We start from the raw sequence: 25,092 nt of genomic DNA on the forward strand, positions 1-25,092 counted from the left end.
CTGCAAAGAGACACTGCATCTGTTACTTTTCCTTTTTTGTTTGGTTGGTTGTTTTTTTTAAAATAAGTGTCTCCAACATGTAAATAACCCAGGGGAAGGAGGGGACAAAATAATAGGCAGGAATTGATTACACAATCATCAAGAAACTCTATCATCTCTTAGAAGAAGACCAATACACAGCTAAGTCCATATACAGCATGCAGGAATGGCAGAAGGAGGAGCCTGTTGAGAAATAATGTGTCTAGAATGCTAACAAAAAAAATAATATATATATATATGTGTATGTATATATATATATATCTATATGTATATATCCCATAAAAAGAATAAGCATATCCATCCAACTCAACATACAATGAGCATCAGCTTTTCCATTTCCAAAACAGTACGTAGATAGCCATAGCTAGCATAGTATCTTCTGCCTTAAACACCAGAGAAATGGATGAAGTTTCAATAACGCTGGTGGAGGAATTGTTTGTAAAAACACTTTCCCCCGCCCTCCCAGGACTCGTTGACTGTTCACACCAATTTTGCAAAAACCCTAAGACAAGCTGAGATGCCACCTCTTGCACACGTAGTTAAGAAGAACACTATCCGCTTGTTTTGTTTTTAATGCTTAATAAACATACTTCTCTTTTCTTGTTTTTTTTTATGAACTAATCGTTCTAGGCTCATCAGAAAATATAATTAATAAAATTAATAATGAATCAGATCCCTCATTCTCCATGATGTCCGTGCGTAGTAGAATGAAGAAATGTTTAACAACTGGTTTGCTTTGTTCCTTTTCGTTCGTCTCGGCGTCAATTTTTGCTTGTTTGTTTCATACTAACACGAATGGCAGCACAGTCCATGAAAAGGAGGGAAAATCTCCAGGGGAAAAAAAAATGCTGTGCGTCTGCATATGCATGTGCTGGAACAGCCGACTCCGTAATCATCCAGGGGGGAGAGTCGAGCAGAAAGAAATGACCGAGCCAGCTGCCTCGGAATGAGGGATGTGGTGGCGGAGCGGGGGGAGCCGTTCAGCCAAATGTACTGGTTGGTCCTTGGTACCGGCACACTTGTCCATTGCAGAAAGAAAAAGAAAAAAAAAAAGAGAAAGAAAGAAAAAGGTTCAGCTGTGTCTAAACTTCAGCGAGAAAAAAAATGGATTTTTTTTTTCAAAATTCCCTTTTCCCCCTCTTTCTCTCTCCCCCTCAGATTTTCTGGTAATACATTCTCTTTATTATAACGCTTATTTTTCTTTTTTAAATGTTATACGTTTTCTTCTTCTTGTTGCTGTGGTTGTCGCTACTCCGCAGAATCAGCACTTGGGTCAAAACTTGAGGAGCAGATGCAACAGCAGGAGGGGAAGCAGCCCAATGCAGCCAGCTCTTCTTGATGTGCCGTTGTTCCCATCATGCACTGCTCCGGGGCCTGCAAAGGGGGAGAGGGAGCGGGAGGGAAAAAGCCAATGGTGTTAGTCAGAGGAGTCAAGAAATAAACCAATTAGCCATGGTTAATTCATAGAATCATAGGGCAATGTCTGCAAAACTGAGCTGGGGCATGGCCATCTTTGCATGCCCACCCTGAAATGACTCTGCAATTACAAACCCATGGCTGGCCTCTGCCAGCAGATTTAGGCTCGCAGGGTGGTTGAACTGTGATGTAGACGTTCAAGCTCGGGCTGGCGCCCAGGCTCAAGGACCCTGCAGAGTGGGAAGGTCCCAGAGTTTGGGATGCTGCCTGAGCCCAAACGCTGATGCAGCAATTAACCAGTCCCTTAGTTTGAGCTCATAGAATCATAGAATCTCAGGGTTGGAAGGGACCTCAGGAGGTCATCTACTCCAACCCCCTGCTCAAAGCAGGACCAAGTCCCAAACAGATTTTTGCCCCAGATCCCTAAATGGCCCCCTCAAGGATTGAGCTCACAACCCTGGGTTTAGCAGGCCAATACTCAAACCACTGAGCTTCTATAGTGTAAAACCAAGAGCCACATTCTTCCAGCTAAGCTCTACCAAACAAGTCAACACACACGCAATAGAAGCCTCAGAGATGGGACTGGCCTAGTGAACTGGATGTGTGACTGGACACCAAGGATTCCTGCATTGTAACCTGAGCTCTGAAGCTAATTCTTCCCCTCCGTGGCCTTGTGCCAGTCACACAGGCCAAAAATTTCAAAGGAAGCCACTGATTCCAAAATCAATGGCCACTTTTGAAAACTTAGCTCATGATCCCTTCCTCAGTTTTCCCATCCACATATATGGGACAGCAAATACTTCCCTATCACCTTGGGGTGTTGTGAGGGTTAGTTAAGGTTTGCAAAGTTTGCAGTTCTTGGAAGTCACCTTTTGTTTGCTGGCTCATTACAAAAGTGGCTTTGCCTCTCCTGGAGTTGAAACCGCCTCATCTATTATTGGGAGTGGACCACATCCACCCTGATTGAATTGGCCCTGTCAACACTGGTTCTCCACTTGTGAGGTAACTTCCTTCTCTTCAAGTGTCATTATATAATGCCTGCATCTGTAACTTTCACTCCATGCATCTGAATAAGTGGGTTTTTTTACCCACGAAAGCTTATGCCCAAATACATCTGTTAGTCTTTAAGGTGTCACCAGACTCCTTGTTTTGGTTTAGCTCAGACAATAATAACGATAACTAAAAGAAAGACACAAATTAAAAGCTGAAAACTCTTCTGCACTCAGTGGAGTTAGAAGGAATGGAAGTGAGGACAGATTTTGACTTGATAACTAATTAGTTTCATGCTGTTATCTCCCCAGTTCTCCTGAAATCCTAGGCTCTACTGTAGTAATAATAATAATTGTGTAAAGTAAAAAATAAAGAAATGACAAGGCAGGTGAATACACTGAAAAGATCCCAAAATCAAGATGAAAATGTTTCCTAATGAGATGATTGATGGGGAAGATTTCCTGACAGGTACCAGCAGCAGCAGGAACAGGGGCAGCTCTATGTATTTTGTCGCCCCAAGCACGGCAGTCAGGCGGCTCTCGGCAGCATGCCTGCGGGAGGTCCGCCGGTAACGCGGATTCGGCATACCCGCTGCCGAATAGCCGCTGAAGCCGCAGAACCGGCGGACCTCCCGCAGGCATGCTGCCGAAGGCAGCCTGACTGCCGCCCTCACGGCATCCGGCAGGCCGCCCCCTGCTGCTTGCAGCCCCAGGCACGCGCTTGCTGCACTGGTGTCTGGTGCCGCCCCTGAGCAGGAAGTCCTACTGAACCTGAGAAAGTTAATGGGACAGATCCTCGGCTGTTGTTGGAGTAACTGCTGGGGAGTGGGGACGCAAAGTTGGCTTTAAATCACATTTAGGCTCCCCTGATTTGGGGACTGTTCTCACTGGCGTCAGTTGCTTATGGGCCTAAGAGGCTATACCAGCAACTGATGATTGCTCGGAGAGCGGAGATGTCTGGGTCACACTGCCTTTTTCCCAGCCAGGCTCCGTGCCCCCAGCCATACCCACTTTATAGCACTAGCTGGAAGGAGGGATGGCAGAGGCTCTGCTCTGCGAGAGAAGATGATTGCAAAGCCCAGTCAGACTAGAGGGGGTGAAGGGACTCAAAGCTGCCTCACTGAGCAACTAACATTGGCCCAATGACTGATGTTTATACAACACCTTCCAGCCAATGAGTGAAAAATGCTTGGCCAACTTTCCAAGCTGACTCCAAACTTTATATAGACAGGGATCGCTTCCCCATCACTGCAATGCATCCACCTTCCTTAAACAGCCTTTAAAAAGTTCACAGCAACTTTGCACAGCTGCCTGATACAGGGAATGAAGAAATTCCCCCATTCAGTTGAAATGGCCGCAAGAATGATAGGTAAACAGGGGAACTGGAGTGAGAAACCACGGTTCATAGATTCCAAGGCCAGCAGGGCCCACTGAGCCCATCTACTCTGACCTCCTGTATCACATAGTTAAGATCCTTATGCTTGTGAAAACAGTCCTGCGACTTTTAAGAAGTAGCCAGGAGTTTCGTTCCACATCTCATGCAAAAGAAGACATGCTAGTAAAGTATAAAAGGTTTATATCTCCCTCCAGATGGAACCAAGAGTGGCGGACGGGACTGAATGCAGACTCGACATTGCTGTTCACTAGCAGTCTTTAAACTCCCATGATGCAAAGGGAGTCACACACGATGTGTGTAAACAAAGTGCACTAGGATACATGCTTTGAGCTACATTTTTACATGATCAGCACCAGAGCTGGTTGGTTTTTTCTCCTGCCCCCCCGCTTTTTTTTAAACAAAAATGAAAACATTCATTTTTGTCCACATTTTGCACCAACATTTTCAAATTTTTGGTGCAAATTTGAATACTGAAAATCTCAGTTGCAAACCAAAATATTTTGAATTGTAAATGCTGCTGAAGTGCCTCATGGAATTTGTAGTTAGGGTGCCTCATGTTCCCATTTGCCTCCCTAGTCAGACTACAGCTGCCATGATGCACCACGGGCTGTGACTGATGGGAGTCCGTGGCCACAGGAGACGTAGTCTGGACAGGTAGTCTAGCTCAAAGGGAAGAATGGGGACATGAGTCAACCAAACTCTAACTCCCATAAGGCACCGCAGAAGCAACATTTCCAAATGAAAACATTTCCTTTTCCAGGCATTTTGTTTTTAGTGATAAATTGAAATTTTCCACAAAAACAGACACTTTCCAAGAAAAAAATAGTTTCAGTCAACCCCCTAATTTTCCATAGGAAAACAGTTTTGACAGAAAATTTTCAACCGGTCCTACTCAGCACCCATAACTGGGGCCAGATTTCTCAACAATGTCCCAGCAGGTCCCATTGTGATATTTCTGACCAGGTTTTCAAAAGAACTTGCCTTCGACCTCTTTAGACTCCAAAATAAGTGGCCAGCTTTTCTAAAGAGCTGAGCCTGTTGGGCGCACATTGGATGCTGAGCGTTTCTGGCCGCTGGTGTGCATTTGTCTTGACTCCCTCTGGCACCAGAGAAAGGTGTAGCCATCCCTGTCTTTTTTTTTTTTTAACATGCTCTTTTTCTTTGGCGAAACAGTTTTCACTTCTTGTACCTGTTATCCACACCACTCAAAAAAGAAAAGCCATGTTTGCCAGCACTGGAGGGTCAACTGGGGTTATCCTAACAAAGTTGGATCCAGCATCCTGGAGAGCTGAAAGCATCGGGTGCCTGAAAACTGGGCTGAACCTGCTGAAATTTCGGAGCAAGCTCTGGAGGAAGCCAAGTTCTGTGGGTGGATAATAATGGAACCCTTGCTGGCAGGAGCTAGCACTGCTGTGTCAGTAGCAGTGCAGCTGATAAGGAGGCCAGGCTGTGACTACTCTCCAGGTCTCATGCATTCATTACTTCCAGCTCATTAGGGAAACATGTGACAGTCCAAAGAGGCCAATTATCAAACCCTGTAGTGTCCTAGAGAAATGTTACAAGCATCAATTATCTGCTGAAAACATCTGGGAGGAATAAGGACCTCGAATGAGACAGATTTTCTCTGAAGCCCAGTGAATCAGACCAGAAAAAAAACTCCTGATATTTGCCACAGCAAAAGGGGACAGAAAGAGAGTGAGAGCAAGGTAGGGAGAGCTAGGCAGGGAGCTGCACAGCATCCAGAGGAAAAGGCCGTGCAAAGAAGGTCTCTACAGAATGTTAGGCTACAAGAAAGGACAGGCTGCAGGATTCCGGACACAAGGATGGCTACACCTCATCACAGGTGTATTTCTTGCTCCTAATTCCTAATGCTACTGAATTAGAACCCTGCAAGCATTAATGGTGGGCTGCAGCAGTCCCCACAAAGCCGGGGTGCAACGAGGAAGTTAGTTGCATTGGTGCTCTCGGTGGTTTGCGGGACAAGAGATCGTGACTTCCACTCAGCCGATCCCTTGGTGTTAGCTCAGCCACGGGAAAACAAGGAACAGCAGAAGCAGAGGGGCTGGCGGCAGCAGGGAAACCAGAGTTTGGGGAGCAATCACAGTTTGGAGAGCACATTTACTGACCTTTCCAGGGTGTCAGGGCTGTAGTTGTCTCTTCTAAAAATTAAAGAACAAGTCATGGTTAAGGTGAATGGAAAACGATGTTTAAAGACAGTTCAGCTGATTCTTCCCCCTACTGAGCGTCCTGCATAGCCTCTGACTCCCCCTGCTAATGTCAAGGTGGCTGTTACTAGTATTATTAGAGACAGGTCTGAGGCTTGCTGGGCCTGATTCCCCACTGGCTTGCACCTTGTGTCGTCATCCATCCCTGTGCAAAAGGGAGTGCAAAGCACAACCCTGCAGATCTGGCAGCGTTAGATGTCCCTTTTGCACAGGGGTGAACTGATGGCTACAAGGCAGGGGAGAACCAGCCACATAGTTCAGACCCAGAGTTCAGGGTTGGTTCCCCAATGTTCTCCAAGCTCAGAGGGTGGGTTATTTGTCCCATTAGAGGTGGGGTCGTTTGCAAAGACTGGATCAGGATCCGAACTCCCCTAAAGCATGGGGGATTTGGGTCAAGCCCATCTCCAATGGCTAGTACCAATGTCCTGCCTTCCCTGTTCTGAGCAGCAATCCTGGGAAGGAGACAGCCCCATCCCATGTCGGAAACGAGATCAGCGCTCGCCGGAGGAGGACACTTTGGGGGATTTCAGGCAGACGGACAGTCATGCCGATTCTATCCAAGAAACCTGCCTGTTCTTTACTGCAATGATGAGCCCCTGTGAGCTAACTGAAGGCCTCTGCCGGCCCAGGACATAGGCTCCTGTTGAAAATGCAGAGAAGACCAGCAAAGCGGCCTACATAATCCCCCTAGCAATGCTAAGGCAATGCCTTGATCCCACACTAAACCTTGTGGATTTGAAGAAAGACAGAGAGACGCCAAAGGTGGTGGTGTAGGGTTTATCTTGGCTTGGACAAAAATGAGTCCTTCTCCATGTGCAGCAGATGGTAATGAGGCTCAGAATTAGACAGGCGGACAGGAAGAGTGCAAAGAGCAACCTGGAGCACAAGGAACTTCAAATATCTGCACGTACAGGCCTTTCCTCTGATGGTGTTACCAGCACTCAATAACATCTGGATTACCAGTCAACTATTGCAGGGGGCAATTGCGATGGGAAGAAATGAGCCCAGGGGTTAGAGTCAGCATGTCCTGAGTTCTCAACCTGGCTTGGCCACTGACTCGAGATGCCACCTTCCCTTATGCAAGGCACAGCACCTCTCTGCCTCAGTTTCCTCATCTATAAAATAGGATTGGTAAATACCTCGCTCATGGGGCAGGGGAATTCATTTAGTTAATATTTGTAGACCGTTTTACATACGTTAAGCACTGCAAATGCAAAGTAGTATTATCATTTAGTCTTAAAACAACATCTAGGGCCAGATCCTCAGCTGGTGTCAATCAGCATAGCTCCGGATATGGCCCTTAAGTTAGACATTCAGGCCAACTTTTTCCAAAGGAGTCACTGATTCTGGGTGCCTCTGAGACACGTAGGGCCTGATATTTCAGCGGTCCTGAGCACCCCTTGATTTCATCTGGAGCTGTAGGGTGCTCAGCCATTTGGAAAATCACAAACAGGGCACCCAAAATCAGAGGTGCCCAAAAAGCAGTGGCCAGTTCAGAAACGGCCAGCCTTAGCTCCTACCTCTGATTTCAATCAAGCCCATTCCTACCCTTTAAATTAAAGGTTGGCCCATTGGCTTTAATGAGATGACTCATGCCAGTTCTCAGCAGTGTGCCTCTGGTTGCACTACTGAACCTTAAAGAAGAAGCTGATTTTATTACAGACCTGGCCATCATAGATGGCAGAGCAGACGGCAAGATCGGTAATAAAACTTAAGGGTGACCCACTAATTTACACCATTTGGGGCTCTGACCCTTCAACTTGAGAGAGACGTTCATTGATGGTGCAACGGTGGAGTTAGATCAGGGTTGAGTTTGGCCCAAAATGTCTAAATAATGTGCCTTGAATTTGCACTTGCCTTTTATTATTATTCTTGGGATTTCCCTTGGGCTCTTTCTTTCTCTCTCCCATGCAGAATGTTGGCCCCATCCTTACTAATTGTAACTTTCTAGATAGAATTATCTAATCATACCTGCCTAAAGCAATCAACATTGATCACAATAAAGGGTGGAAATTGAGGTTTTAGGGTTTTTTTTAATAATAATAAAAAAAAGATTTGGTTCCAGAGGTCTTGATAAATTAAAGAAAGAATCAAATCAGCGATTGAATTAAGCGGAATGCCCTGTACTGTATGTTAAATAATAATTTTTTAAAAATTGACTTTTTTTTTTTGGTGGAATATATTTATTCAAGATTAGCCACAGAATAAGCCAGGCTCCCTAACCCTGTTTGTAGGACTCAGTAAATAGATTTTAGGGCCAAAATAATTAAGGATCAGATTCATGTAAGTGAGGCTACTCAGAGAGTAAACTGCTTCCCTATAGGCCCAATTCTTTATTGACTTACACCTTGTATAGTCATTGACAATTCTGCAAAGTGGTTTAAAACACTACCACTCTGATCCGGTAGTGTTCATACCCACTTTGCACAGCTGTGGATGACGGTGGGAAAAGAAGTGAGGGGATGGCACTCTACATTAAAGACACCATTACTTGTTTTAGAGTTATTGATAACAGGATTTTGAATGCATATGGATCGATGTGCTAGCTACCAATGCCCAGAAAGGGTACTGGTATGTTACTGGCCTCCGAACCAAACCAGTGAGCATGGTGAGATCCTTCTTAACCATCTGTCTGTAAAGAATGGAGAGAAAAAGTGTGTTGTTCTGGGAGACTTCATTTGGGGAGGCATAGGCTGCTGGTTTCATGCAGCCAGTAATAAAGCATCATTAGAGCTTCTAAAAATTCTAGATGATCATTTTCTAACACAAAGGTATTGCACCCATCCCAAGGTAACTCTATTTTGGACCTCATTATGATGGATAAAGATGAATTAATCACTGGACTGGAAGTTAGTGGTTGCCTAGGGACCAGTGATCAGACCTGATTACATTCAATATGGGCAAAGAGTAGACAGTCCTGAACAGTAATATATATATATTTGGGGCTTCAAAAGGGCTAATTTTCCAAAGCTGAAGAAAATGATGAGCAAAATTTACTGGGAGAAAAAAATTAAACAGAAAAATGTGAATAAAAATTGGGAGCTATTTAAGAAGAGTTTATTAGATGGCTTTTTGTCCCTGCTTCCAGCCATCAAGAAAGAGGTCAACTTTGGCTAAAAGCCCATCATTGTTTAATGGCAAAGTGAGGGCAGCAATTAAAATTTTTTTTAAAAAGCAATATATAACAAATGGGAAAGGAGAAAATAGATAGCAATTGATATAAATTAGAAGTTATGAAGTGCAGAAAATTGATAAGGGAAGCTAAAGACAAGAAAATGCCATGGCTTGCAGGGCTAAGGAAATAAGGATTTTTTAAAGTATATAAGGAATAAAAGAAATCCTACCAATTACATAGTTTCATTACTATATGGAGATTGTAAATTTGTTAATGAGGCAGAAGTGTTCAATAAGTATTTGTGTTCTGAATTTGGAAAGAAGGAGGATGTATCACATGAGGATGATGAAGTATTTTGTAGGCCATTACTAACTAAGGAGGATAGTAAACAACGGTCACTAGGGATAAATATTTTAAAATCAGCAAGTCCAGAAAACTTGCACTCAAGAGTCCTAAAAGAGCTGGCCGAGGAGATCTCTGACCCACTGATGTTAATTTTTAGTAACTCTTGAAATAGCAGGGAAGTTCAAGAAGAATGTAAGAATGCTAATATTGTGCCAATATTCAATAAGGGAAAGTGAGATGATTCTTATCTATAGCTCAGTTAGCCTGTCATCAACCCCAGGCAAAATAATAGAAAAGCTGATGCAGTGTCTACACTGGGGCTTAGTTGAGCTAAATGACATCACACAGGGGCATGCCATTTTTCACAGCCCGGAGTGATGTAGTTAAGAAAACCTAACTTTGAAGTGGAGAGTATCCTTGAAAGAGCTTAATTTGTTTAACTATTCAAAAAAAAAGATTGAGAGGTTATTTGATTACAGTGTATAAGCACTTCTGAGGGAGAAAGTACTGCATATGAAAGGACTCTAATCTAGTGGAGATAGGCAGAAGAAGAACTGGAAGCTGAAGCCAGACAAATTCAGATTAGAAATAGGCACAGCTTTTTAACGGTGAGGGTGAGTAACCATATTGGAACAAACTGCCAAGGGAAGTGGTGGATTCTCCATGTCTCAATGTCTTCAAAGCAAGAGAGGATGCCTTTCTGGAATGTGCTTTAGCCAACCCACGTTATTGGGCTCAATGCAGTGGTAAGCTGGGTGAAATGTAATGGCCTGCAATACAGAGGTCAGATTAGATGATCTAATGGTCCCTTCTGGTAAGAATCTATGTAAAGTGTAAGGCAATGGAGAATGAGACTCAATATAAGGAAGCATGGCAGAATCTGGCCCTCACTGTTTTTTTTTCCAGGTCCAATCATTATTAATTATTATTATTATTATTTATTTGTGTTACAATATCACTTGGATGTCCCCAACTGAGATCTGTGTCTGACTGTGTTTATAAGAGAGAATCCCCACTTGAGGACTTTGCAATCTAAATAGACAAGCCAGACAAAGGGTAAGGGAAGGTGAAGATGAGTATCCCCAGTTTCTAAATGAGGAAACTGAGGCACACAATTTATAGCTGACATTTTCAAAGTTCATTAGGAGATTTAGATGCACACAAATCTTTAAAATTAATTAGTTAAAATTATTCTGAATTGTGACTCTAAATCCCCTGGGTGGCTTTGAAAATAATCATTTTAAGTGACCTGATCAAAGTCCCACAGTGAGTCTGGCAGAGTTAGCACCAGAACCTGGGTCTCTTGAGTTCCAGTTTAGTGCCTTAACCACAAGGTCAACCTCTCTTTCCTACTGCCCTCACTCATTCAATGGGGGATTGACCTAATTAAGGGCTTCACGATCGGCCCCATGTGGTTTTTAATCAAATGGGCGGTCAAGACATTTCACCATGCATTTTCAACCCAGTGTCTGCAATTCATCCCTGCACGGCTAGTCACATAAGCAATGCATGTGGTATATCAGCACCTATTTCATTCAGTCCAACTGCCTGAGGACAGATCCCATAAACCTGGCACAGAAAGAGATGCAACTGGAGCTTCTCTGCATAAGCATGGCCCGATGCACCACTATCCCGGGAAGACAGCTTTCAGTTTACCAGACACCTGCTGGTGGAGTTTGATGAGGGCATGGGTTGAATCAGCACAACTCCTGCCCCCATGTAGACACCAATGCTTCCTTTGCAGACAGAGCTGGCCCATTTACAACCCTTCTCCATCCCAAGTGCAAGGGAGGTTGTGGCCACTTTTTTTCCTAATGAAACCTTACCCAAATAGTGGGCTGTCTGCCATGTGGCTCCTCTGCCAGGTTATTTAATCCAGATGAAATTCTGTGTCAACCCTGTCTGCCATGTGGCTCCTCTGCCAGGTTATTTAATCCAGATGAAATTCTGTGTCAACCCTGGGTAAATTTCAGCCCAACGGTGCATCAGTAAGGAGCATGTCTCACGATGAATAGACCAGGAAACATACATTTAACAGCCATAGACAGACAGACAAACATTTAACTACAAAAGCCAAGTCATTTGTGACACTGATTAGCCTGAAAGCCTGGTAAGGGAGAGGCTGCGACAGCTTCTAGGCAGCTCTAATGATGCTTTCCCAGTGTGGTGAAAACTCTACTGCTTACAATTTAAACAGCAAATTTTTTTTTAAACACTCAATAATGCGAGAATTATTTTTATGCTGGTTAAAAAATCCAGAATGAAATCCACAAAGCCAGAAAATTTAGGAATGAAGAAAATTAGAATTCAAAATGATCTCGACTAACTGGAGGACTGGTCTGAAATAAATAGGCTGGAATTCAATAAGGACAAATGAAAAATAGGAAGGAACAATCAATTGCAGAAATATAAAACAGGAAATGACTGCTTAGAAAGGAATACTGCAGAAAAAGATTCAAGAGTGGATCACAAATTAAATATGAGCCAACAATGTCATACAGTTGGGAAAAAAGTGATCATCATTCTGGGATGTATTAGCAAGAGCGTTGTAAGCAAGTAATCCTTCCACTCCGCTCAACCCTGATAAGGCCTCAGCTGGAGTAGTGTGTCCAATTCTAGGCACTAAACTTTAAGAAAGATGTGGACAAATTGGAGAAAGTCCAGAGGAGAGCAGCAAAAACTATCAAAGGTCTAGAAAACATGACCTACAAGAGAAGACTAGAAAAACTAGGTTTGTTTAGTCTGGAGAAGAGAAGACCGAGGGGGGAAGTGATAACAGTCTTCAAGAATGTAAAAAGTTGTTTTAAAGAAGAAATTATTCTCCTTATCCATTGAGGAGAGGACAAGAAATGATGGTCTTAAATTGCAGTGAGGGGGATTTAGACATGACAAAAACTTCCTAACTGTCAGTGTGGTTAAGCACTGGAATACATTGCCTAGGGATGCTGTGGAATCTCCATCATTGGAGATTTTTAAGAATGGGTTAGACAAATATATGCCAGTGATGGTCTAAAAAATACATAGTCCTGCCTCAGTGCAGGGGACTGGACTAGAGGACCTACTGAGGTCCCTTCCAGTCCTACCTTTCTAAAAGCCTATGAAAAGAAAGTCTGAGAGACTGGTGCTATAGCAACCACAGCTCCTATTTCTAATTATGTCACTTGCTTCTTTTATGCCTTTGAAGTACTGATGGCTCCTACTGTCTGGGGGTGGGCAACAGGACCACATGCGGCTCTGATGAGTGGCACATGAAAACCCTGGGATCACAGAGGTCCCTCGTTTCCCAAGAAGACTCCCTTCTGGATATTGCTTCACTGACTGTGGAGGGTTTGAGGGACCCCATTTTGATGTTCACAGAGGGGCTCTTAGGACACAGGGTCAGCCTCCATAGATGAGATGTTCTCTTTTCACTGATGTGGGAAAGATGGCGCTAGTACCTACATAGGCCCAGCATGGGGACCGAACCGCCTGCACTGTTCTGCACACCCATAAAACACTTGAAAAATCACCCATAAGACAAAGGCCCTCACAGATGGTGACGGGAACCCGGCCGTGCTCTCTGCCAGGCTATGAGCCATCACCTCAGAGCATTTGGTTTTCCTGAAGAATCCCTCCCTGCCCCCAGGGGGTTAGTTTAATCTCCAGCTTTTTTCCATTTGCAGACAGGAATCATGCTCGTGTCATGGTGCCACCATAGGTCCCAGCATGAGGCGTGCGTGACCCCTCCTGTCCTGGAAGAAGGCTACATGGACATGACATTCAGCCAACTCAACATGTCCAGCGACATGATCATGTGATCGTGCTTTTCTAGCAGGGTGAAGAAAGGACAAACAACCTCTTGATCTCCTGCCACTCCTGCAGCCAACAGGTTTTTGCTGATCTTGCTGATTCCGCGCAGAGAGAGTCGCAGTTTGGGGTAGCACACACACACACCCACAAAAGCCCAGAAGATGCTGCTTTATAGCAGAAAGCCCGGCAAATTTTCCAGCACATGCTATGCCTGTAAGTGCTGCAAACTGGAAGTCCAGCTCCTAAGTGACTCCCCTTAATCCTCAGGGGATGCTGAGCCTGTCTTTGATAACCACTTCTTTTTGCAATTGTTCCCTTGTGATCTCAGGAGTTTTACTCCAGTCCCATATTCGCTAATAAATTGGCTTGATGATCGCTTTCAGACGTTAATCAGCCGACCTTTTACCGAGCGCTGATACCATCAAAAGCCAGCTTAATGCCTGGGGGATAAAAGACTCCGTGGGGACTGAGCCAGTCGGTAAGACAGCAGCAGCGCAGCTCAGGCTGCTGCGAATGTTCCTTCAGAGAACACTCCAAGTGAGAGAGACAGGCTCAGAGCCAAGATGATTTTGTGCATTGTCCTTAGCCCCCAGCCCGTTGGTCTCTGTGTGCATGTAAAGGGAAGGCATGGGGCACGGCAGAGGGAAAATCTCCCGTCAAATACCTTTACTTGTACAGTACCTTCAGGGACCTTGAAGAAGATAGATCAGGGTACTGATACCAGGGTACTGCCCAGGTAAGTCCTGATGCTTCAGGTCATAAACCAGTCGCTAGCTGGGAGCAGGGAGACACACACCCCTATGGGGATATTATTGCAGGAAGGTGCATTGTGATTTCCTTTGAAGCACTCAGCACTTAAACTGCTTGCAGCTGTGCCGCCATAGTACTTCAGTGTAAACACCACCTATACCAACAGGAGTGGATCTCCCGTTAGCACAGGTAATCCACCTCCTCCAAGAGGCAGTAGCGAGGTCAACAAAAGAATTGGGGGTTGGCCCGGCTTAGCTACATCTCTCAGGGGTGTGGGTTTTTCACATGCCTGAGAGACGTAGCTATGCCGATGTCAGTTCCCAGTGTAGAGCAGTGCTGAGAAGGGACAGAAGATTCAATGGAACACGGGTCCGTCCCTGAAGTGGCAGTCTCTCTGTTACCAGCTCATGTACCCGGGCTCTCAGAGTCTCATCACACATGCGGGTTGTGTTTCAAGTGAGCACAGGTGGATTTCTGGCTCAGCCTCTTTTCCAAGTGGAGTATCTGTGACAAGAACACAGATAAGCTGAAAGGCGAAGACTCCTAAGCAGCCCAAGCTGGGTGATCAGAGATTCTGGTGCCTGCCCTCCTAGGAAGGCCCGAGCAAACAGGTGCATCTGGTCCCATGTTCTAAGTGTGGTCAGGTTCAGTATTTCTATGGCAAGTGTCTGCAACAGAGAAGACCCCACCTTCAACTCTGCCAGCTTCACCACTGGGTCAGAAAGCCAAACCTTTCCTGACAAATACAGTCATCACGGTGGGATATAAGGGAAGAAGAGATTGCTGAGATAAGTAGGGCCCAAACCAAGCCCTTGAATTTCACGCAGGAGTGAATTAGCTGACTGTATTCAGAGGGCAGCAGTAGCTGGGTCCCACTAGCCCACCCTGCTCCAAAGCTGGCTGACTGCAGTCTGCCCCTGCCGAAGCCCCAGCGTGGCCTTGAAGGTGAGTTGCAGGCTGAATTTCATGCAGTGATCTAGTCCGGAGGTAGCACAGGCCTGGAGGGCGATGGTGGATCTGCATCTGAGAATAAAAGGAGCTAGACAAAGAAAACCCAGGGCATTTTGTATACCGCTGCTCTCTGACTCCCATCTAGGATTACAGCAAACACACCGGATCTGATTCAGCACAGTGTCAACCTGGGGTATCTGAGCGGTGAATCAGGCCCAATGATCCTATCCACTTCACAAAACCTTACTGCCTTTGGAGCAATTCAACAAATCATTCTGGAAGGGTCTAGTCAACCCCGCCGTCGGACTCTGATGGGATTCGAGCTTTCCACCTGCTCAGGTTTGCTGATTTCTATTTCTACCTGGGTGAACTTCATCCCTGTTTGATTCCATTGAAGGCAACGGAGTTACTCCAGGAATGGATCTGGCCCAGGGTGTGTCTCCAAATCCTACAGTGCTCAAAGGGAATGCGCATGTGGCAGAGACCTGTGGCGCCTGGAGATCAAAGCTGCCAAAGCCCCAGGCATAGCGGCTTGAGTCAGCTTCTTTCCTTGTGTCACAACAGCAGGCCGGGTGATTCTGCATGCCACTGAGACACAGAGCTCATGACCTCACTGGAGAGGACAAATGGCGGGCAAATATACCCACAAGCCTTCCAAGAGGGACTGGGTTCCAATCTCTGTGCAACAGCCACCTTCCGAGAAGCTCAGATGGTTATAAACAGTTACCAGGACTTTGAGATGTTAACCCCGTTCTCTCTGCAGAGCTGCGTCACCTGTAAACGGTCTAACAATGTCTACCTCCGGTATCCATCTGTCTGTGTACTGCATCCATGCACCTTTCATCTCGCCTCACTCCCCGCATCAGTATGTATATCTGCCACATACATCTATGGGATCTATCTACTGCACCTATCTGCCGACTTATACAAACCATTCACTGTGTCCATGGCTGTCTCATTCATCCGTCTCTTGCAGTGGTTCTCAACCTCTTCCGTACTGGGAACCTTCTCACACCCAGGACTCCACTCCCATCTAGCTGGGACTGCCCACACCTGTCTCATTTAGCAATATGGCTAGTCGCAACCCACCTACACCTATTCACAACCCATTAGCAATTGCGTTCAGCCATCTGACGCATCCCAATGCTTTACCCGGCTCCATCTACCGTATCTCAGCCTGTATCTACCCTACCTCCGTGCCTGCACATGCATCGGTCATATCTCTGTGCATTAGCTGGTTGGCTTCTGCAACAAGGCATTGTTTTTGTCTGTCTAACACCTCCCAATTTCCCTTCTTTACAGAACGCTAAGGAGTTTAGTAGAATGAAGGTGAGTTGTTAGGGCTGGCGGGTACTTACATGGCAGAATGGAGGGAAGCACGAAGAGGAGAGATGCGGGTGTTGGCATGCAAGAGATAAACAGAAAAGAAAGAAAGAACAAAACAGGATGAAAGGATGATTAATAAATGCCTCCACGTGTGGGCATGAGGCGACCTTGTCTCTGTTGACACTGCGAGGGGAGGGGGGAATGCAGATAAACGAACCAGGATTGGTATGGAGTCTTTGTTTTTTTAAAGACCACCATGGAGTAAGGGTGATTTTTTTCCCCATCCCTTCCCTTCGTGATCTTGACCGTGTCATAAACGAAGGTGCCAGGCATGTAGGAGGACTGGCTGGAATTACTGGAATCCTTCACGGATATTTTCGGTTGGCTCTGACTGGCAAGGCTGTACACAGACCCTGCTGGGAAGATACTCACTCCTACAGCTGGTTCTCTTTTCCTTCCACCCGATGCTATTTCCCCTTCTGCACTAAACTATCACGCATGTAGTCTCTACCCTCCAGAGCAAGCCACACAGTGCCCCTCGGTATCACCTGTGTAGCTGCGCTGCTCACGCGCTACCTCAGAGGGTTGATGGTGAGATGCTCTTAGCCAACAGCTGCCATTTGGGAGCTGTCGAAGATAAAGCCAAGGGGGATTCCATTCGCGGAACAGCCAGTCCCAAAGTGACTGCAACACTGAGAGTGCTGCTGCTGCCGCCCGGGGGTGCTGACCAGTGCTCCGCTAGATCTGCCTTGTTTCAGCCAGAGTCGGCAGGGCAAAGACCGGTGTAATTTCTGACCTGGAGGAGGCCAGTCCTGGAGCAGGGAGGAAATCTTCCCGACCCTGTCCTGACCATGGCTAGAGGAGCTTGCATGAGAAAAGGGGAGATTAAAAGGTTGGGACTCTCCAAGAATAACCTCATTAGAGGCTCCCCAAATCCTAAAGCCAGCTCTGATTTAGCCTTTCTCTGTCTAGAGATCTGGTGCATTGATCTGATGTTGCACCTGATTCCCAGCAAGGCCTAAGAATGTTCCTGAGCCAGGGTCTCCAGCAATGGCAGGATGCCTTATCGCTGCACACCCCTCATCCCAATGCAGATGTGGGCACAGCAAGTCCCCTCAAGGCAGCGAGCGTCCATTAAGGCCTCACCCATAGCTCTCAAAGGCCCTACTGTTGGTTCTGCTATCAGGCGCCCTCAACTTCCATTGCACATTCAATGGGAGCAGCTGGAGCTCAGTACCTTGCAGGACTGGGTCCAATATCTGCATTAGCATCCAGGGGGATGTTTCACACTGCATCATTCAGAATAAGGAGAAGAACTGGGACTGGATCCCTGGGGCCGGCTTGAAGAGACCCTAGCTACAACATTTTGAAGGAGAAGGTTGCAAACTGGATTTATATCCAATTGGACAAGGAGTCTGGGCGCAAGCTCCAGGAAGAGACAAAGCGGAACCGCATTTTGCATACCCCCGCCCAGGAAGGAATTCTGGGTCGACGAGACAAGCGTGTCAAGTTTAAGCCACACTATTTACGAAGACAAATTCCAGGTGACCAGTCACAGCCCGTCTACCCGCATCCTCTCTGGCCGCCCTCCAGGAAGTGGTACTGGCCTCCATGCATGTTGTCAGACAGGGAAACAGGGAACGTGAGAGCAGGCAGAGGTTAAAGGCAGGGGAAGGACAGCGGATGTGACACACAGCAAGAGTGATACTGACCTTGGAACAAGGTTGAGCTTGTGGGCTCACTTATTTCTAAACCGGGGGGAGGAAACGACGGAAGAGAAAAAATGACAAAAATAAATAAGTAAATAAATAAATAAATAAATAAATTATAGTTCACATACCACTCCGCAAACACTCTGGTGTGTAAATAAGAGGTGGAATGGGGGGTGGGGGAGGGCATTTAAAAGATCGGAGGGTGGGGCCAGGGAGCAGCAGACTCTTTCTGATGTGAGTGAAATGAATCATGGGAAACTGCAGGCATGACCTTACCACGAGTTTAAAATAATAAATAATATTATGGCAGCCTTGCAAAAGGGAGATTATTATAGGAATGACTGAAGGCCCCAGCCAAAACCAGGGCCCCATTTTGTCAGGTGCTATAAAAAAACACTGAGGCCTGGTCTACACTACGGGGGCGGGGGGGTCAAACTAAGGCACGCGACTTCAGCTACGTGAATAGCGTAGCTGAAGTCGAACTACCTTAGTTCGAATTTCCTACCTGTCCAGACGCCGCGGGATCGAACTCCGCGGCTCCCCCGTCGACTCCGCCACCGCCGTTCGCGGTGGTGGAGTTCCGGAGTCGAGGGGAGCGCGTTCGGAGTTCAAACTATTGCGTCTAGATTAGTCGAACTCTCCCCGTCGACCCGGCGGGTAAGTATGGACCTACCCTGAGAGAGATCATCCCTTCCCTGAAGAGCTTACCATTGAAATAGACAAACGACGGGAGGGAGGATCAGAGGTATAGAGATGGGGAGAGACTTGCCCCAGGCCACATAGTAGATAAGTGGCAGATCTCCAGGCCTCCTGACTCCCAGTCCAGTGAACTGGCCACTAGACCAAAGTGCCTCTTTGGAAATATACCAACCCAGTCACAAAATCCCCATGATCGTCCTTGCCACCACAATGAAAATGAAAAGCTAACAATATGTTATTTGCCTATCAAAATAAAGTCCCCACCCCAGGGCACACAGAATTTTGCAAGGCTGTATTACACAATAGGTACTAGCGATCGTGCATGGTGAGGTGAAGCATGACAAAGATTTGATTGCTGCAGGGATGTTATATACAGTTCTACACAGACTCACCTGCAGGACTGGGACCCTAATATGTTACAGTCTCACCTGTTCTACAGGTAGGGTGTGTCTTTTTACAGGAACTCAGTGTTACTCAGTGGAACGCCTCCTGCAGGGCAGGAAGCTGAGCAGCACAGAAGGGGTTTTAAGGCTCTAAAACGTTTTGCTTTTCATCCCATGATTTCCAGCACCAATAAATCCAACCTCACAACCACCCCACTGTTCATGTCAGCACAGCCTGACTCATGATTGACTGGAAAAGCCGACTCAGCACATTTCCATTGTTCTCCCCTCTGTCCCCCAGGAGGGCAATAGCAGTGTGGTTTGCAGCAGTGTTAACCAATCAGCCATGGCCTGGCTCACGCTTTCAGACCAGTTCAACAGCAGCCCAGCACAAACTGAGGGGGCCCTGGAAGGGTCCCCAAAGGCCAGGGTGACCCCAGGGGTGGGCGTTAAGGGGGAAGGTGGCCTGAGAGAAAGCTGAGGCAGGGTACATGCTGGCAGGGGTCCCCCATAATGGGCATAATCTGCAAGTGGATGAGGTAATGATGGTGGAAAGTGGCTGAAACTTGGGCTATAAGGGGGTCCGTGAACAAAGAGCGGGTGTTGCTTGCCTGAAATAGGGATATGGGGGGGAGGCTTTCCAGGCAATGTGCAATTCAGTACCTCCTGCTCCCAGATTTGTTTGGTGGAGCTCCTCTGAAACTCCCACAGAAAAATAAAGCCGCCCTACCCCCAGCAGAAACCACAATGGAAGCTGTAGCTGCAAATGCTCCTCAGAGACATTCCCTCCAGTGCAGGCTGATGCCCCCTGCACGTCCAGTACGTGCTTAACATTCTGCAGCCATTTTACAGATAGGTAACCTGAGGCCGAGGTGGGAGGGAAGATCCACAGGCTCCACAGTGGTGTCTAAGTTTGCATTCCTCAAGTTTTGCGGCCGCTCGGCTTCAGATCCGTCTAGGCAGCTGACTTTCAAAGGGGAAGTGCTCAGCACCTCTGCAAATCAGATGCCCCACAATGAAGCCACCCCAAAATTACCTTTTGGCCCATTGCATATTTTGTCCAGCTCTCACACTGTCTGGATTTCTGTCCTTTTTATTTATTTTTTTTAATTTCCCTCTGTTATTAGTTGTCGCTAGTTACTAGGAGATGATGACATCATTCGCAGGGGCGGAGCTTAGTGATGTTCGCAAGCCAGTCTGTATAATGAGATGAGGTTCAGCCCGTGGTCTGTAGGATACAGGTGCTAATGCAATGGTGGGTATCGCCACAGGTGTGGTGTAGAACAGCTGGCTATGGGTGTGGGCTGGAATTGGGTGTGGGGGAATCTGGGAAGGGGATAATAAGGGCTTTGCTCCCCACTCGGTTCCTGATCAGCGGTACAGGCTCCGACACCACTGACTGCCATAGCATGGAGATGCGTGACAAATGTGTCAAGCAATTATGTCCTCCCCGACTGTGAGCGGTGTCAGATGGATGCATCACTCTAATCACAGCTCTGGCATGTGGAGAAAACAGTTCCCAGATAAGGGCGCGGAACTCCCCGTCCCCCTCCCTCCCTCCGGCAAAGTCATCTTTCTATTTATTTTTTATGCTGCAGTAACAGGAAATGTGACCTGGAAGCTGACACATGAAGACAGAGCTGCATGGGTCATTTATGCTGTGGAGTCGTGCACAGCAGATCAGGATATGAACTTCCTAACTGGGCCATGTCTCTGTTGTAAGGATCAAACATTTCATCCTGCTCCCATGGACTTGCACAAATTCAAATCTGATCCGATCTGGGTTTAGGTCCTTTGAGTTTGGGATTTGACAGACCCAAAACCACAAATGGAAACTCAGCCAAACTGGCCAGGGTTTAAGCTCAAAACATGACAAAGCACAAAGTCTCCTGCATATATCCAGGAGTCAACCCAAGTCTATCTGGTTTGTGGCTGTGGCTGGCTGAAAGGTCCATATATCTCAGCAAAACAGTCTTGAGATTCAGGTTTGCAACAAAGCAAGTGCCGCCTAGATTCTGGTTCTGTTACTATAGCTTTTCATGGCTCTGTGCGAAGCTGCAGACACATGACCCCACCTGGGCGATTGCCACATACCTGAAGGGTGCTCCTGTAGTTTATTACCATGAATATTCATGATAGGCTCAAAATCCCAGCTCAGTAAATATCAAACTTCAGGGGTGACTGGAATCCCTAACCAGATCTGGATCCAAATTTTGCAATGCTACCAAGCCTCAAAGCAAAGCTTGGTCAAGGGCACCCTCGAACCTTGACATATTCAAAGCCCGAGTCTGGATGTGGAATGGGTGGGTTGGGCCTGTTTCTAGGACAAATATTGTCATGTTTTATCCCATGGTTCAGAAAAAGGCACTGACTCAAGGGGCTGATCCTGACTGAGCTGTCTGGCGGGGATCTTACTCGGCATGCTTTGAATAAGCACCTAGATACCTGGATGCTTTATTCCAGCCTTAACAGAACTACCCAAATGCTCTGTCATTGGTAGTGAGAAGCTGGAACTCTCACAAGGACAAACTTTCTTGCAAGCTTCCTGATTCCTTCTGATCAGGCTAAAAATACAACACAAACTGGATATTTTGCCATTTTTTTGTATTCCCTAGTCTGGACCTGTTTTGAAGCACTGAGCTGCCATGAATATGGGGACATAACGGGGGTGAGGAGTTATCAAAATGTCATCCAACTCTTATGAATGTGCAGTAGACGTTTGGGGCGATGAGGTAGGTGGGTTTATTTCAGCCAAACCAGGTTTCACTCACTCTCACAAAGCCCTTTCAGATCTTAATGTCCAACTTCAATCAGGCCTAGGTTGTTTGCAGGGTGGCAGTTGTTCTGATTTAGGGGCCCTCAGCTGTCCAGCTCTTAGGTCAATTCTGAGAAGTTTATAGGAGAGACAAAGGGCGAGAGGAAATCAAGGAGGGGATTCCAAGGCGAGGAAGGAGAAAGCAGTGTGTGGACAACCGCAGGGTTGCATGGAGATGGAGAAGACGTCCTCTCTCAGTGCAGGAGGTCCCTCCCAGGTCAGGGCTGGGGGCATACTGGGACAGCAAGGTTTGGGGAAACCCAGGAATGAACAAACATGGAGGATGAAGTTCTGGGGGAATGGATTCCAGCGGGACAGAACTGAAGGGCATGGGTGGAAGAAACTGGGGTGAAACAAGCATGAGACTGGATTTCCTTTTGCCTGGAGAAGAGGTCACTCATCTCCCAAGTACTGCACTGGTAGCTCAGCCCACCTTGCTCCTGGTCACGCTATACCTGGGAATAACAGCTGAGCATGCATGAGCATTCCCTTGCAACTTCAGAACCCCACCAAAGCAGAAACAATCAATAAGAAATACGCATCCCATCTGGTGACATCTCCACTTTGAGATGAATGGAGGCTGCACACTGAGACGGTCCTGTCTGTCAGCAACACCCAGAAAAAACAACCCCTGGGGGTCTGCATCCTTCCATCCTCTCCCCCTCACATCGTCTTCTCCCTACTTCCTTCTCCCCACCCAGCACCCCGCCCTACTCACCGTACAGGATGATGCTGACGTTGGTATTTCCTAGCTTGTTGGAGGCCACGCAGGTGTAGTTCCCGTAGTCCTGCTCGGAGACGTTGAAGAAGGTCAGTCTGGAGAAGAAGGCTTTGCTTTCGACTTTCACCCCTTTCTGTCCTTCTACCAGCCTGAGGCGAGGGGAGAAGGGGAAAGGGACACGGTAACACCTTCAGAATGAAAGACACGGTCAGAGCAAGGGGCTGCTAACTATCCCCTGGGCTCTTATCCGTATTGCAGTAAAACCTAGGGAACCCACCTGAGATCAGAGCTCCACCATACCGGACAAATAGTGTGAGACATTCCTTGAGCTGAAGAGCTTATATTTAAACAGACAAAGGGTGGGTGGAGAAAAAGAGAGATGAAATGAATGGCCCTGGGTCACAGAACAGGTCAGCGGCAGAGCTGGGACTGGAGTCTCGAATCCCATCCTATGCCTTATCCACTGGATCACACTCAGACCACCTCAGAGCTGAGCTAGCACAAGAAGCATCCTCAGATAAGCAGAGCAGCCACCATGGCAGAACAATCTTGGGGCTTGCAAAGCTCCCTCCGTAGGTGGTGATGATCACCATGTGGGCACAGCAACTCCTTGCCAGCTCCATGCCAGCTTTATCCTCCTCTCCACCTTCAAAATGACCCCCTTGTTCCCTTCCAAATCCGACAATCCCGACAGGTGGCTCTAACCCCCTGCTCCAAGGCTCACTTCCTTCACACATCCCTAATAAGTTCTCCTGACCCCCTTCCTCCTGAAAACCTATCCCCCCAGGCCTTTGGGGGAACCCCTGGCAGTGTGTCCACTGGGCCCCGGCATCGCTGATCAATCCAGGCATGCTTTCAGGAGCACATCAGAGAACAGACCCGGAGCGGGCTTGGTATGAGTGGAGCTGTAGTTTGGGGTTCTGCAAACATGTTGCTGTGCTCCCTGGTGCCTGCAAAGACCTTCACAGAGAGGAGACAGGGGAGAGAGTTAGATGGAGCTGTAGGAAACTGAGTGAGGATTGTGTAGTGAGAGGAAGAGGCCTGGGACATCATGTGGGATGGATGAAATGGTCTGGTGGGGACTCACAGAGATGGGAGGAGCTGGCATCGCTCTCAAGGGACACTGCTGAGGTACTACAGAGAGAAGAGAAGACCAAAGGGACAACTGGTAGAGGAAGGAGCCCTGGATGGGACTGGAGACAGGGAGATTGGAGAGATGTCAGGAGCCTTTCATCCAGTCACCAGCTCCCCTAAAACTCCAGCAAAGTTCAGGCCTGGCCCAGAAAAAGGTCGGAAACTCAAGTCTTGCCTTGATTTGAGCCAAATCGATTTGCCCCACCCTGATTGCCAAAGGAGTGCTGAGATTAATCCCGTCGTTCGATTCAAACTAGGACCCAGGAAAGCCCGCTCCAGAGAGCCCTTCTCCGGCTGGCAGAGCATGGCATGTGTCTGGCTAGGCTCTGGGAAGACTGTGAAGTGGCAGAAAGCCCTCTGTATAGGAACCCGAACCCTAGCTCCAGGTACCAGACCCATAGGAACCCCAGTCCTAGCTCCAGGTATCCTACCCATAGGAACCCCAATCCTAGCTCCAAGTACCCTACCTAGAGGAAACCATAGGGCAGGGATGAAGAAGGCAAGCCGAGGAGATGGGTCACAGCTGGATCGCGCTGCCCTCTCTGGCTAAACGCAGTGTGGCGTGACATCCTTTGCAGGTCTGCCATTCACTGATTTTTTTTGTTTCGGCGTTTCACAACCCACTCGCCCTCCTCCCCAGCATCTCTGGTCTTTTTTTTTTTTTTTACTAGCTAATTCCTCCCAGTGGGCTCCTGCTCTTCATTACCACCACCCCAGCTTGCTTTGGGTCTTGTCTGACAACTCTCACTAGCACTTGGCTTCAATATGAATATGAATGTTATTCATATTAGCGGTTTAAAGGCCAGTGCAATACGGCCTGCTTCTGAAAAATGCATAGCCTGACGGGAAAATATCCTCCAATTAGTATTTTAAACCCATTTCTCCATTCCTGGGATGTGCTTAACACAGAAAACAAATGAAACAACCCTTACAGTTGGCGTAGGGCCTACAAAAACAGAGATCTAGCTAAGCTTACACTGATAGATTCTCATAGGATCTGAGCATCACGCAAGCTAATGTATTTATCTCCACCACACCCCCCAGGAAGTTATCCCCATTTCGCAGAAGGGAATGCAAAGCACAGAGAGGTTAAGTGACTTGTCCAAGGTCCCACAGAACAGTGGCATCGGTGGGAACCGAACGCGAGTCTCACAAATCCCAGGTTAGCACCCTAGTCAGCAGACTGTCCTCCTTCACTTCCCATTGGGGCATCTTTCTGGCATGATAAGGACCTTACATTTTGTCTGCCATTTTAAAGGATCTGGACCAAGAGCATCTTTAGTCTTA

The 25,092-nt window shown here is 47.1% G+C and overlaps 1 protein-coding gene across 8 annotated transcripts in view; it reads right to left on the minus strand.

Annotated features, from left to right (window-relative positions):
- Nucleotides 1-60: 60 nt before the first annotated feature.
- The window catches only part of LOC123354650 (neurotrimin), a 654,629-nt gene continuing 629,597 nt past the window's right edge, over nucleotides 61-25,092 (minus strand). For 5 of the 8 annotated variants that reach the window (XM_044996769.1, XM_044996771.1, XM_044996773.1 and 2 more), the window contains 4 exons: nucleotides 22,669-22,820; nucleotides 18,054-18,089; nucleotides 5,967-5,999; nucleotides 61-1,413 (listed from right to left, as the gene is read on the minus strand). In XM_044996769.1, the coding sequence (XP_044852704.1) occupies nucleotides 1,313-1,413; nucleotides 5,967-5,999; nucleotides 18,054-18,089; nucleotides 22,669-22,820 (322 nt within the window). In that variant the 3' untranslated portion in view covers nucleotides 61-1,312. The remainder of the gene's footprint in view (nucleotides 1,414-5,966; nucleotides 6,000-18,053; nucleotides 18,090-22,668; nucleotides 22,821-25,092) is intronic. The other 3 variants (XR_006574793.1, XM_044996770.1, XM_044996772.1) reach the window with 3 other exon arrangements.

This window comes from Mauremys mutica, chromosome 22 (genome assembly GCF_020497125.1).
Source record: "Mauremys mutica isolate MM-2020 ecotype Southern chromosome 22, ASM2049712v1, whole genome shotgun sequence".
NCBI lineage: Eukaryota > Metazoa > Chordata > Testudines > Geoemydidae > Mauremys > Mauremys mutica.